This window comes from Myotis yumanensis, unplaced genomic scaffold, assembly GCF_028538775.1.
Source record: "Myotis yumanensis isolate MYYU_CA2020_CCGP unplaced genomic scaffold, mMyoYum1.0.hap1 SCAF_1, whole genome shotgun sequence".
NCBI lineage: Eukaryota > Metazoa > Chordata > Mammalia > Chiroptera > Vespertilionidae > Myotis > Myotis yumanensis.
In genome coordinates this window covers 177,785,386-177,801,376 of record NW_027223752.1, presented here as the reverse complement: position 1 = coordinate 177,801,376, position 15,991 = coordinate 177,785,386, and the positions used below count along the sequence as shown (strand labels likewise).

Genomic DNA, 15,991 nt, shown 5'->3' with positions numbered 1-15,991 from the left:
AGACTTCACTATAATAGAGGTTCCCCCCTTTTTTGTTTCATGATAGCAAGAAAGCCTTATTTCATGAATCCTAGCAACCAAGTGTCAGTGCGCCCCCAAATCATGATTTTAAGCCCTGATCAAACTCTAAGTAAGAACTCATATTCATATGTTTGTCTGTTACTCTCTAGAATTGATTTACTCTTCCCAGCATTATTTAGCTGTTAAAAAATAAATATATTAATATAATAGCCTGTTGTGTAACAAGCTAACATTAAAATATGGTAAAACAGGCAAGGCAAGGGATGGGATGAATGGCCCTTCAACAAACACCGCTTGTTTGGGGATAATGTACCTTTAATCACTATTGCAGACATCTAAAAGAACCCCAATGCAAGCAGAGACTCACAATGAATTAAAACAGAAACAGAGTGATCCCCTGCACCAAAAATAATTGTCAAAATTTTATTTATATCCTCATAAGGCCAAGTTTTTTAAAAAATCCTGAATTCACTTTCAATCACTATTCAATCTCTGTTCAACAACGTGGGACACAGGAAGGTGGGTCTATGCCATATGATGAACCCAGAATCTCTATTTGCCTGCATTAGCACCCATCCCTCCACATTAAGAAGCACAGCAGATTGCAGATTGTGGCCAGTTCTCGGAAGTGGCATGTTTCCAGCTCCCAGGGGATGTGGGAAGACTCAACTGCTCAGCAGTAACAATAATTCTAGCATATCCATTTATGAAATAACTTTGGCAGTAATGGCAAGAGGATTTGGATGAAACTGTGTTATGGTCTTCCAGCTGGTAGAATAGAGCAGAGATTCTAAAGCAAAAAGCTCAGCATGAGATGGCAGATAGTGGCTGCTTGGATAAGGACAGAAGAGAGTTGGGGATCCATGCTGAGGTTAAGGGGAAATGCAAACCAGTCATTGGTTTCAGAATATCCCCAGGCTGCCCAATATCAACACTAGGGATTACTGATGCCATCTGCTGGATATAGTTGGGATTTTAAAATGTCCTCATACTATGGCTTCTCAGTTCTAATGTGAAGGAAAAAACAAAGCAACAACAAAAAAATGAAAACAAAACAAGCTAACGAAAATAATAAAAACACAATCAATGAAAATTAATCCCAGCTCACATTATCTTTACTACTAGAGGCCCGGTACATGGATTCATGTACTGTTGGGGGGTGTGGCCGGCGGGGATAGGCCCACTGTGGGAGCGCCACTCATCCCAGTCAGCTGAGCAGCACTTCTACTGTGGGAGTGCACCAACCACCAGGGGGCAGCTTCTGCATTGAACGTCTGCTCCCTGTGGTCAGTGCATGTCATAGCAACTGGTCAACCAGTTGTTCTGGTCATTCTGCCATTTGGTCGCTGTGCTTTTATATATACTAGAGGCCTGTTGCACAAAGAGATTTGTGCAATACACCTTCCCTCTCCTTCGCTGCCGGCACTGGTTTTCCTCTGGCACCCGGGACCCAGGCCTTCGCTCCAGCAGGAGCCGCCTTCCAGCGCGCCAGCCCCGGGTCCCCCGCAGGAGGGCCGGATGAGGGTGGGGTGGGTGCCCAATGGCTGCGGTCCCGCCCGCCAGCCACAGGTCGGGTAGTACACAGGACGCCCGCCGCCCTGGGTCACAGATAGCAGGCCCGGATGGCGGCGGGGCAGGCGGGATGGCGCTGTCCCACCGTTCCTGCAGTATGCAAATTAGCCGCCATGTTTATTGGAGGTTAATTTGCATATCATGCTGATTAGCCAATGGGAGATGTAGCGAAGGTATGGTCATTTGCCGTGTTTGTCTATTATTAGATTGGATAGATATCTTAAGAAGGCTGAAGTGTTTTATTGTTACTCTGTTTTTGAGGTGTGTAGTATTTATTGCATTTGCTTTTCTTTTAGAACAAAACTTTCTCATAGTACAGTTAGCCATATGCTGAGTGGCCAGATTACTATGACCACCTGACATTTGTAGGCAAATTAGCTATAATTTCACACTGAAGTTGCTAAAGGGCCAGACCATTATAAATAGGGAAGCAGGTTGTTTGCCATGACAGTAGAAGTGATTTTTCTCTGAAGATATGGGTAAACAATGTGATTTAACAGCCTTTGTATGTGGGATATATATTATGATGAGTGGCCAGATTATTATGACCACCCCATCAGTACTTCTTTGGGCCACCTTTTGCCTTCAATATTGCGGTGATTCTTCTTGGCATTGACTCCACGAGATGTTGAAAGGTGATGCGAGGAATCTGACACCATGCCTGATGAATAGCACTGTCCAGTTCTGTGAGATTGGATGGTTGTGGAACCAGCAGCCTGATGGCTCTTTTAACTTCATCCCACAAATGCTCAATTGGATTGAGATCTGGTGATTGTGGGGGCCACCTAAGCAAGGTAAAGTCTCCCTCATGTTCTTGAAAGCACTCCTGCACAATACGAGCACCGTGGCATGGCACATTGTCTTGTTGGAAGAAGCCATCTCCATTGGGATACGCCATCAACATGATAGGATGAACTTGATCAGCAACGATACTTAGGCATGTTGTGCTATTCAGACATTGTTCCACACGAAATAATCATGGGGAAATCATGCCAGGAAAACATGCCCCAAACCATAACACTGCCCCCATCAGCTTGAAGGGTTGTACTCATGCATGTGGGGTGCATGCTTTCATGCTGTTTCCGCCAAATTCTCACTCTGCCATCTCCATGATGCAACTGGAAATGTGACTCATTGGACCACATGACTTTTTTCCAATGCTTGACTGTCCAATACTTGTGTTCCTATGCGAATTGGAGACGTTTTATCTTGGTAACTGCAGACAGCAAAGCTGTTCGAACAGGCCTTCGTCTTCCATGTCCCATATGATGCAGTGTACGGCTAATTTGCCTACAAACATCAGGTGGTCATAATAATCTGGCCACTCACGTTCAAATATATCCCACGTTCAAAGGCTGTTAAATCGTGTTGTTTACCCATATCTTCACAAACAAAAAAATCACTTCTACTGTCGTGGTAAACAACCTACTTCCCTATTCATAATGGTCTGGCTCTCTAGCAACTTCAGCAGGAAATTATAGCTAATTTGCCTACAAACATCAGGTGGTCATAATAATCTGGCCACTCAGTGTAAATGACACCCAGGCAACTGCATGTAGAGTTTGTACTGTAAATCCATGAATCCCTAGCTAAAAATCTATGCGTTATAAGCTTTATTCATGATTTATTCCTTTCTATACTTTATTGGAGAAGAGTGCAATAGTTTTGTCTAGTTTTGACTTGCTATGTTTTATTAGAAAGGAAGGAAAAAGATTAAGAGAAAAGAATCAGTATCATTATTTGGTCAGAACTATTACATATGCACTTGAGTTTTGCATAAAATATGGTAATTCAACATTTGTTTTTGTTTTGCAGAAAATTGTACCCTGTAGGGTTATTGTAAAAGCATGATTTTAAAAAGACAAAACTCCTCACAGTGCTTTAATAAAATTTCAGATCTTTTAGAAATGTGTGGCTAAATTAACATTGATTCTAGTCTACATTTCTTAAAAAGTACTAATCACATAAGATTTGTAATGGGAAAAAATGGTTTTCATGGTTAAATTCATTTGGAATATGCTACATTCCAAGTTTGTTCTCCTGGAGTTCCATAAAGCACACTAGTTAATATAAGGAGTTGGTATTTATTGAGAATTTACAGTGTGTCATTATTGCATTTAATCTTTGTTATGATTCTATTATGTGGACACTTTCAGTAATCCTAGTGACAAATGATGAAACTAAGAAAATAGATGTATTTGTTGTTTGACTTTAGAGCTCAAGCTCATATGTCTGAAAATATGTGCCAAAATAATACATGGAAATAATAATTCACATTAATATTACTTTTGTGTTAATTATATTTTGATACTAGAGGCCTGGTGCATGAAATTTATGCACGGGTAGGGTCCCTAGCCCTGGCTGGCAATCAGGGCTGATTGGGGCCTTCTGGCTGCCGGCTAGGGCCTTCCTTCGCTCCGTGTTGCTCCCTGGTGATCAGTGCATGTCATAGTGAGTGGTTGAACTCCCTGTTGGTCGAACACCCAAGGGGAAAATTTGCATATTAGCCTTTTATTATATAGGATTAACATTAACCTATTAAAATATTGAAGAATAATGCAGTGACGACATCTATTTATCCTAGCATTTCTGAATCTATTGGGCTGTAGGATGCTTATGAATTTTAGTAGCAATAGTTTCCCAAAGAATACAGTTCTAGAAATGCTGATGATATAAGCTATAGTATTGCTGCAGATGAGGAGACAGGGAGGGAGTAGCCTTTACTATTTCTCTGGCTACTTGCTTCAGAATCACCACTGGTGTCCTCCCCCAGGCATGCCATTCAGAGGTTTCCACGTGGCAATGTGGAATGGGCAGCGGAAGGAAGCAAACCCCTGAAATCATTGCAGCTGCAGGTGCACAGCGCACTGGAACCCCTTGTATAAGTGTGTGATATTTATTTTAGTCCATCCTACAGAGGGAGCAAGCTTAATTTAGTTAAGCCACAAGGTTGAGTGAAGAACAGCATGTTGCTCTTTATTGTTTAGTCAATTAAATTGTCCTCTGTGCTCGTAGGAAATGTTCCACATTTATTACCAGTGAGGTACATGCTCTGGCAGTTTCTTTGCTTCAGATTGTCTTATTTAGCACATCTAAAGATTTGAGAACAAATGACAGAAGACATGGTGATAACTTGTTGGGCTTTTCTAAAGATTCAGAAGTTCTAGAGTATCTGCCAGTGACAGATGGTCTGTCCTTTCTCAGGGCTTGTCTTCCTGACAAGATTTGATCCCCCCCCCCCCACCCCCGCCCCACCTCCCATCTTTTTGCTCTATACACCTAAAGGAAGCTCAGATTCTGGGGAGGTTGATAGTCTCATTAGTAGTAACTACATTACTGTATATCACTGTGGTAGCAACTCTACCTGAACACGCGCCATGCTTGGTTACTAATTGTTAGTTACTAATATACACACATATAAGAGGGAAAGAGAAACAAATTACCAAGGAAAATTCATACTTCCTCTCTTCCTGTTATTTTGATAACCAAACGCACTAGAATCCCCATTGGATAGTTTTTTTTTCTTGTTACTTTCTTTTAATAGTCCAAGCATAATGTGATGTTTTCAGCACTGTTTTTTATCATTATGATAATAAAATATATATTGTTTTTAGGACCTTCAATATTTCTTAGCAAACTATTTTTTTTTTTTAAATTTTGGCTCAAAATGTACAATCACTGCTTACTAACTTACTAAACCTTTATAAGAGTCCACAGATTGAGACAACTATAACAATGATGTGCTTAGATATAAAATGGGTTCCCACTGACAAAAAGGAAAATTTCAAGTTGTTGAATCTCTTTCATTGGCTTCAAATGTGTTTCCTGATTAACTTACTAAGAGATGTGCTACTTAGGGGAGGAGGATGGGTAAAGGAAACAGTTTTCCCTGTTTGAGTTCTAATGTAACTGTGGAGGCAAATACATGGTTTCAAAAATTCTAGAATGTCTTCCAATCGCTTCTTAATCCTTTACTCAAGACTAACTTAATTATTCCAGCTAGTAATACCACTAGTTCAATTTAGCATTACTTAGGCTGAAGTGTACCAAGTGGAAAGAGATTAATATTACTAAAAGATGTAAATATTATCAGATATATTCATTTGGGATTTACATAGTTGGTCTTTGTTATCTACACAAGTAGCTGAGAATTTCTTTCTTTTCTTTTTCTTTTTCTTTCTTTTTTTTTTTTTTTTTGAATTCTCACCGGAGGATATTTTTCTATTGATTTTTAGAGAGAGTAGAAGAGAGAGGGAAAGACAGAGAGAAATATCGATGTGAGAGAAACACATTGATTGATTGCCTCCTTCACACTTCTTAACCAGGCCCCAGGCTGGGGAGAAGCCTGCAACTGAGGTACTTGCCTTTGACCAAAATCGAACCTGAGACCCTTTGGTCTGCAAGGCCAATGCTCTCTATCCACTGAGCCAAATCCGCTAGGGCCAATAATTTCTTTTTTGTGTAAATAAGTCTCTCCTAAGCATGCTCACTATAGTAGCTCACTTTGCTAATATGTGAAAACAATAAACATTATTGCTCTTTTGTACCTTTTAACTCCACTATAATTTTACATGACATATATATATATATATATATATATATATATATATATCCAATAGTACATTTTATGTAATATAACCAGTTGTACAATATATATCTAATATAGGCAAGGCATATATGTATAGGAGTTTACCTACTCCTATATCTGTATTAGTCATTTAAGTGAAGGGACTCAAAACCTACTGGGTTTCCACGATGTAGGCTATTGACCTCCCTGTCATTTTTTAATGACCCTTATTAAATGCTCCTTTCATAACAGATATCAGTTCTTTTTAAATTAGTACCTGTTTCACATTGCTCACTTTTACATTCAATTATAAACAATCAGAGAACTCATGCCAGCTCATTGGTTATGCGTGAAGATGTTAACCCTGACCCAAGGCAATTATATTCCTCTTTTAGTGGGCAGTTCCTCAGATAACGAATGAGAGCCTTAACTGTCTATGTACAACCTAGCAATACAGTTTTCAAAGATCCTTTAAAACATGGTGTCACACTAACATGTGGATTTTAGTTTTATATACATGTATATTGGGGTATATAATTAAAGGGATGAGAGATCCAACTTTTCATTTTTATATACCTTTTCCCTATAATATGCTTTCCTTCCCCAAAGAAAAGTGGACTTGCAAAAAAAAGTCCTGCATATTCACTATGTATGAAACGGCCAACAACTATTGCATGGTTATGAAATCATGCCTTTATAAAATCACATACATTAAAATTACTCTAATGAGTTTGTTTATTGAAATTTGTTAGGGCTAGAAAAATTGCATAGCTGAGATTAATAAAAAAGAATTACATTATATAAGATATGCTAAATTATTCCAACAAGTAGGCCCAAAATGATGTAATAATGTCTCCACAGAACAGAGGTTTATTTCAGGGTTAGTGCAATACCACGTCAGGGAATGGGGATTGGTGTCTGCTCCATGAACTCACACTATTGTGATAAATGATTTATTTTTTTTAATGCAGTAATGTGTTAATAATTTTCCTTGTTTCAAATTTGTACTGCCAGATGTCTCATATGTTAGTACTCATGAGTAAAACCAAAGACAGGAGTGAGAGAAGATGATTTCCCTGCTCACAGTATGCAAGGGAGGGTGGTCCAGAGAGTGGAATCTGGGATTCGATATTTGAAACACAAGATTGAACCTGTGACACTATACTTTTTCATGCTCTTGCCTGAAAGTTCATTTCCAACAAGAGAGTGAGAAAGACGAGTAAGTTTTATGGACTAGACAAATTGCCAGTAAGTTCCCATTGTAACTCATCCTCTACTTATTTCATAAATTCTGTTGGACAAAATAGCTTTTTACTTATTAAGTTTTACAGGTTAATGCAGAGTTCCCATAGCCTGAATTTTGCTTAATCTGGCTACCTGGTATAGATTACTTAAATAGAAACAATTTAAACTAAATTGAGTCATCTCTTCACTCTACTATTAATATGGCTTCCGAAGTACATTCAATCTATATCTTGGCTTTCATTACTCTTCTCTCTGAATTCTCCCTATCTTCATGCTTTAGTCATTTTCATTTATCTATACCTGATTTCATTTCATGCAGAGAACTATTTTTCTTATACTTGAGTCTTTGGTCTGTGTGCCTTTAAGTTTTTATGGAATTCCCACTAATTTTTTAACACTGTTTATTGTTAGTAAATTACTGATGATTTATTTGTCACTGACACAGTGTAAGAAAAATAATCATAAAATTAGGAAGAAAGGCTGTAATTACTGGAGTAAAGTGATTTTATATTTTTTTTAGCTAAAATTAAAAACTTCCCTGGATCATACTTTCTACATTAAGTATCACATATAAGTGGAGCATGCATATATTTCAAAAAAATGATAGTAATGATATAACTCAAATAGATAACATATCCTAACTTCTATGATAATATATTATCTTTATATATCAGTAATATTATAGGGGCCAATGTGCTGTATTTTGAAATCATAAAATTTACACCAAAATTAAAAAACATTCTGAAAATAATTATATACTTTGAAAAAACATCACATTTCATAAGAAATATATTTGCAGTTGCATTTCTTGTGCTTGAATACATCTTTCCATAGGCATTTCTCAATAGGACAAAGACTGACCACCAAAATACAATGCACACTCACTTTCTAGCATTTCCTTGCTATTTATTAGAAAGCATCTTTATTTAAAACCCAATCTTTGGGTATTATCGCTGAAAATAATGGAATAATCTCTTAAAAAAAAACACTCTTGCCCATTACAGTAGGTCCTCTGGTTACATCGGAGATCCGTTCCTAAGGCGACGTAACACGATTTTCTCCTTAAGTCGGAACCCACCTACATAAGCACCTGTCACTCACATGGAGCACATACACAGCAGTAATGAAGTAAAAAAAATTTAAAAGAAAGGTAATAATTCCTGACCTTTACTTGTGGTAAATAAATACTAAAAAACATAAAGCACATATGACATACATTGAAATGATGGAACTTTTTCTTTTTTATAAATAAATGGGAGATGGCGACGTAACCACGGAACAACGAACATCGAGTCCAACGTAACCCGAGGACTGTCTGTATATGCCTATATGCCTCTTGCTTTAAATCATAATAACATGTCTTAGAATGTGTATGATAAGATTAGATAGAATGGGAATTCCATACAAAAGCTAACTTTACTACAGAAACACACACAGAGACAGACACACACACACACACATGCACGCCTTTCTGTTTTGGCCTAAGCCAAGGATCGTTTAGAATCAATTTACCCAAAGTTAGTCGGCCAATATTATTACCTATACATTGTTTGCTTTTACATATGTTTTATTTTTGTTCACGTTATTAGCAATTTGAAAGCCACTGAAATTACCCACCTGTAACGTAATGCTAATATAATGTGTATTGCTTTTAGCCTTTACATTCAGCTACTTCAACAAATGGATCTCTTTAGAATACATGAGCAAAGCTTTTCAGAACATAGAGCAGTTTACTTTATCAAGACAAGAGCAAGCTTATACACGGGGAAGTGTTAGAAGATAAGAATGCTAAGCCAGATTGTAGAGGGGTAGTACTTAGATATTTATTAGGTGGATAATAGAAAGCCATCAATGTTTATTTGGAATAGGAAGTGCGATTCAAACTCCACTCTCAGTTAAATCACTATACAGTATCATAATATTTTTTAGTTGAAACCTGTTTTTCTAGACTTTTGATGAAGTGTATTTTCAAATTTTAATTAGCAAGTCTATGCCTCCATACATCAAACACCAATGCTTAATCCACAGTTCTTTGGTAACACTTTTCCATCATCAATTGAATAACAACTTTTCTAACATATAATTTATTTATTTACTTATTTTTTATTTTATTTTTTCAAAGTACATCCATTTGGTTTGGTTTATTTTTCATAATTAATACTGACTGATAGCTGGTTTGTTTTCTGTTCTAGGTTGTGGAGACTAATTTGGTTGCTTTTGACTGTCACTGGATCATTATAAATGAGGTAAAACCAACTAAATATTATTGTCAACTCTGGGTCCTGTTTTTATATGTATAGTCAGAGCATTTCCTCTGGCCTTGAATGTCTAAGTGGAAACAAACACAAAGTAAATGTTCATCTTACCGAGTGAATTCTGTTAAATAAAAATAGGATAAGAAGGGTCTTTTTTTAAATTATGAAGGGCTTTGTATGAATAAAATAAATGGAGAATGTCTTCCCCACTGAGTATCTTTTAGTCCTTTCCATTGGAACACAGTGCTTGCTTCGGGAGATTATCTTTACAAAAAGTACAGTTCCTCTTTGTAAGTGAATTCCTCCCAGTGGAGTGTTTGTGTTCCTTTTATATTTTAATATTGTTTCTAGAATTTTTATATCCACTCCCCTTAAGTAGTTCAGCATATTAATATGAATAAACAAAAACAGATTTTTTCTTTTCATAAAGGAATACAACAGTTTTAAAATCCATCAAGTTGTTAAATTCCTTGTGAAAGTTTTTTTTTTTTTTACTTTTGTAACAATACATATGATTAAAAAGGCATTACAGTATGAGAGCCTGTGCAATTCGTTTCCATTAGCACCTGCCTGTCACATTTTTAAAAGGACAATGAGCAGATAAGTTATGGATAAATAATGAGATCATGTGGATTCGGCCTCAACAAAACCTAGCATTAAATAAGTTATATTACTTATGGATAAAAATAATGTATTATTTATCACTAGATACTACATATTGAATTATAGAATAATAAATTTTGTTGCAGGGAAAAATAGCATTTTGGGTAAGACTTCCGGTTTTGCAGTCAGCAAGATGGGATCAATCCTTCCTCTAAAATTGGTTAGCTATGTTACTTTGGATATATACTATAAAGCATCCTGTTCCTCAAATGTTTCACTTGTACAGTAACTATAATAACATTTACTTTACTGGTTCATAATAAAAATTAAGTGAGATATTTATCTAGTAATCTTAACACAGTGCCTCAATAAGTGATTGTAGTACATGTAAGTTCAAAGATTATATTCTTACACATTATTTTGTTGAGTAGTATACATTACTTTATGAGGTACTGAGGGAATGAGGTTCATAGAGAGTAAATGAGTTGCCTTTTTTTTCCATAGAAAAATGAAAATGATTTCCAGTTTCAAATTGTTTTTCCAACACCACGCTTCATTGATGGACATGTTCTTTTTAGCTCAGTAAGAAAAAAACACATAAATCTGTAAACATTTTGTAAATCTGTTTGGGTTGGCCAAACGTTATGATTTAAAATTATATTTTTAAATTTTAAATCAAGATCTGTGTGGTTTTTTTTTTTTTGTAGGGCGCAGCTATAGGGTTAAGCCTCGGACTGACCTATTGGCAAAGCCACAAACAAGTCCCAGCTTAGAGGGCACAGTCCTCTTAGCATAATTAGGCTTGACCTTATGACGCTCCCTAGATCCTTCCTAGGTAGCTAATGGGCTGTGGGAGGTGCAGCAAGTGCTGCCAAAACAAGTGAAACTCACAAGAACAGTGTAACTATGGTGACCACTACCTTGTTTACCTCTGGCTATAAAATAAAGGCTCAGCTTGCCTCTGGATCTCTCTCTGTGGCCTCAGCCCGGCACAGGAAGATCCACCTAGACCCAGCTTATTCTCTCTGTTATTTCTTCATCCTTCACTGCCCTCACTCAGGTTTGTGAACCCTTGGCTGAGCTGGCCCAGCCCTTTTTTTTTTTTTTCTAAAATTCCCACAGGTAACATGTATGTGTGAGATCTGCTTTTCAATGAAGTTTTGATATCTTCAAATTTTGTAATGCCCCTTAATTTTCATCTAGAATCCTATATAATAAACCCTAATATGCAAATCAACTGAATGGCAAAACAACTGGTCACTGTGACATGCACTGACCACCAGGGGGCAGACATTCAATGCAGGAGCTGCCCCCTGGTGGTCAGTGCACTTCCACAGGGGGAGCACTACTAGGCCAGAAGCCGGGCTCACAGCTGGCGAGCACAGCGGCAGTGGCAGGAGCCTCTCTTGCCTCCGCGGCAGCACTAAGGACCCCTCGGGGGATGTCTGACTGATGGTTTAGGTCGGACATCCCCGAGGGCTCCCGGACTGTGAGAGGGCACAGGTCAGGCTGAGGAACCTTCCTACCCCAGTGCATGAATGTTGTGCACTGGGTCTCTAGTGACTAAATATCAAGATAGAGGGAAGAGAAAAGGAAGCTTACCAAACTTGCAGGATAACATTTTACATTAGATATTTCACTTTTACTTTTCTGCAAGGTTCAAAGAAATAGAAAATTTGCCAAATATTACACAACTATTAAGTAGTAATAATAGGATTCAAAACAGCATTTTCCAGTCTAAAGCTTTGGTTGCTTTTGCTTTGTTTTCTTTTCCTTTTGTAAAAATAACTTTCCTTATAGATTATATATTTGAAATGCCTGCTACCTTAACTTTAACCTTAAGGGAGCCAATTATTTTATTATGTTTTCTTAATTTAATTATTTCCTTAATTACTTTTTTTTTTAAAAATAGAGAATCCTTCTAAAATAGAGAATCCTTCTGTTTTCTTTTTTTGTTTGCTTGTTTGTTTGTTTTCTCACAACCAGAGAGATCCACAGAGGTCCACATCTGTATGATGTGGAATTGATCATACAGATTTCCCAATGTGAAACACATTGGAGTAATTTTATTTGTTCATGTCAATAGAGTTGTCTAGGAAGTAAAAGTGATATATTGCCTCCCTAGAGACATTGATTAATCAAACTAGTTAATACTTATAATCATTAAATGGAAATGCCCATTCTCTTTTATTCTTTGACTAGAGGCCTGGTGCACGGATTCAGCACTGGTGTGAAACCAGCTCTCTCACACCCCCTGAGGGTCCCAGATTGTGAGAGGGCACAGGCCAGTCTTAGGTACCCCACCGGTGCACCATTGAGGCTGGAGAGGGACCGCAGGAGGGCTCCAGGGCATATCCAGCCCAACTTGTCCAGTCCCAATCAGCTGGACCCCAGCAGCAAACTAACCTACCGGTCAGAGCGTCTGTCCCATGGTGGTCAGTGCGCATCATAACGGCTGGTTGAACAGCGAACGGTCGGACACTTAGCATATTAGGCTTTTATTATATAGGATTAGATCAAAGAAGTAACTCCTGAATTAATTATTTTTTCTATACCTAATGGAACTAATGAAATTAAACCTGAATCTTAAAAGTGTGAATCATGTAAAGCTCCCTAGAACACCAGTGGTCATCTACATACTATTTAAGGTGTCAATTTTCACTGTGGAAGAAATCACTCCTCCGTGCTATATATGTGCAGTCTGACTGAGGAGACTGGCAAGCATGTCACTCATGGTGAATATGGAAATAATAACAATTATACTTTAATATATCTTTCATAAATATTATGGCTCATGTTGTTAAAGTTATTAAATCTTATTACATAAATTCTTAGGAGGGCAAATGCTATCTTTAAATGGAGTTTAATAATTTGAGCCATAATTTTGGAAATAAACACATAAACAAAGCAATCTAACCAGCAAATAACTCAATAAATGTTAGAAGTATAGAAGACTTCAATTATTTTTTTTGCTCCTTTACACTTGGGTCTTCTATTGTGATAATCTAATCTAATAAAAGACAAACATGCAAATTGACCATACCTTTGCTATGCCTTAAGCCAAGCCCACCAGCCAATCAGAGCAACTATATGCAAATTAACCCAACTAAGATGGCGGCCGGAAGCCACGGAGCTGGAGCAAGCAGGAGGCTTGGTTGCTCCAGTGATGGAGGAAGCCAAGCTTCCCGCCTGCCGCGGCCGGCTCTGAGCTCCACTGAAGGCAACAAAGTTTCAATTATAGAAGGTAAATAAATCCCAGAATAAAAAAAAAAAAGAAAAAAGGAGAGGCTGGGAGCTTCCATCACCAGGGGGGGCTTGGCCAGCCTGAAAATGGCCCTCAGCCCCTCACCTAGATAGGCCAGGTACCCCAGTGGGGACCTCCACCCTGAAGGGGGTGTGACCAGCTGCAAACAGCCATCAGCCCCTCACCCAAGCTGGCCAGGCACCCCAGTGGGGACCCCCACCCTGAGGAGGGTGTGACCAGCCTGCAAACACCCATGAGCCCCTCACCCAGGCTGGCCAGGCACCCCAGTGGTACCCCACCCTGATCTGGGACACCCTTCAGGGCAAACCAGCCGGCCTCCACCCATGCACCAGGCCTCTATCCTATATATTAAAAGGGTAATATGCAAACTGACCCTAACAGCAGAAAGACTGGGAATGACTGGTCACTATGACACACACTGACCACCAAGGAGCAGATGCTCAATGCAGGAGCTGCCCCATGGTGGTCAGTGCGCTCCCACAGGGGGAGCTCTGCTCAGCCACAAGCCAGGCTGATGGCTGCCAGTACAGCAGTGGTGGTGGGAGCCTCTTCTGCCTCCTCAGCAGCACTAAGAATGTCAGACTGCAGCTTAGGCCTGCTCCCCGCTGGCAAGTGGACATCCCCTGAGGGCTCCTGGGCTGCCAGAGGGATGTCTGATTGCCAGCTTAGGCCCAATCCCCCAGGGAGCGGGCCTAAGCCTGCAGGTGGTCATCCCCTGAGGAGTCCCAGACTGCAAGAGAGCACAGGCGGGTCTGAGGGGACCCCCCCCCCCCCCCACTGAGTGCACAAATTTTTGTGCACCGGGCCTCTCGTTATTTATAACATCCCTTTAGTATTATTGAATCTCTTAATCTTTCTCTGTCCCATAGCCCTCTTTGCTAGACCTTGAGTAGAGGTGTCATTTCTTTTGGACAGGTCAATACCACCTAGTCTTTGAAAAACCTGATGTTCACGGCCCACACTATATATATTGTTTATTGTTTGGTAGCTCTTCTAGGTTAAAACTCAGAGATTAAGCATATTGTTTTTGTATTTTCATCCACCCACCAATCGTCAGTATATCTGTAGTCAGCACTTTTGCTTCCACATGACCTCATTCAGTCACCTCATAGTCTTTGAAACATGCCTCAGAAAACTTGACTCTCACTACCTTTACTTCATTTACAGCCTTTTGTGTACAAATCTATAATGGATGAATCATATTTACCCTAGTGTCCATAAAAGAAGAAATACGGATTTTCAAATATTCTAGGGAGCAAATAAACTCTAAAAGTAACAGCAACAACATCAGCAATAAACCCTAGCAACATGCAAAGGTCCATTTCAATTGAACATGGAAAACACTAATCTGTCTAGTTCGCTTTGTATAACTACTATTTTATTGCCAATTTTAAAATGGGTTGCAAACATTTAGTATATAATCTTATTGCATCAATATTTTTTTTAGAGAGAGACTATAAATCAGGTTGGCATTGAACATCATGATACAAATTGAGGTAGAAAGTTGAAAACAACATACATTTTTTTCATTTGCATTACATGAGCTGCAATAATGAGAGGCTGTGCTCGTTCACATGGTGTAATCAATCATATGTTAGTAGTTGATAATGGTATTTATCTTCTTCCTACAATCAGTGGGTTCAGCTCAGAACAGTCTTTCCATGTAAGCATTGTCATTCCTTCTAGGTCCTGAAGCAGATGTCCTAGCACTTTATTGAAATTTTACAAAAGTTAGAAATTCTTACAGGAAGATTCACACATGATAGAGCTACAGGAAGTATAATGCTATGTGCACCTTCTGTTCCTGCTAATACTGAACCAGATATTTGGTGCCATGACCTCTTATTTAAATAGTTTAAGTCCATGAAAAAAGAAGGGAATCTTTGTGACAGCATGGATGGACCTGGAGATTATTATGCCAAATGAAATAAACCAGTTGGAGAAAGACAAATGTATGACCTCACTTATATGTGGAATGTAATGGACAAAATAAGCTGATGAACACAATAGAAGCGGAGGCATGGATACAACGGACAGACTGACAGCTGTTAGAGGGGGTGAGAGGACTAGATTAAAGAAGGTGAAGGAATTAGCCAAAGAACATATATGCATAACCTATTGTCACAGACAACAGTGTGGTGATGCCCAGAGGGAAGGGGGAGAAGGGAGCTGGGTGGACGAGGGCAAAAGTGGGGGAGGGGGTTGAAATGGGGACATCTGTGATAGTGTCAACAACAAAAATAAAGTTAAAAAAATAAAAATAAATAGTTTAAGTCATTATTCTCTGTTAAGCACTGCTGAATTCCGCTATTAAGAAGTTGTTGAGATTTTAAAAGTTTGTATGTATAATGGATGTTTTTCATTTTTTTTCTAGTTTAGTGATTAATTGAACTGCTCACTACTAATCTGTCAAGCAGAGAGTTGCCATTCTGCTCCTCTTCCTGCTGGTATACAGCCCACAGC

General features: G+C 38.6%; 1 protein-coding gene across 3 annotated transcripts in view; it reads left to right on the top strand.

The window, feature by feature from the left end:
* GRID2 (glutamate ionotropic receptor delta type subunit 2) overlaps nucleotides 1-15,991 on the top strand; it is a 1,396,175-nt gene that overhangs the window by 784,282 nt on the left and 595,902 nt on the right. For all 3 annotated transcript variants that reach the window (XM_070392701.1, XM_070392704.1, XM_070392700.1), the window contains exon 5: nucleotides 9,598-9,651. In XM_070392701.1, the coding sequence (XP_070248802.1) occupies nucleotides 9,598-9,651 (54 nt within the window). The remainder of the gene's footprint in view (nucleotides 1-9,597; nucleotides 9,652-15,991) is intronic.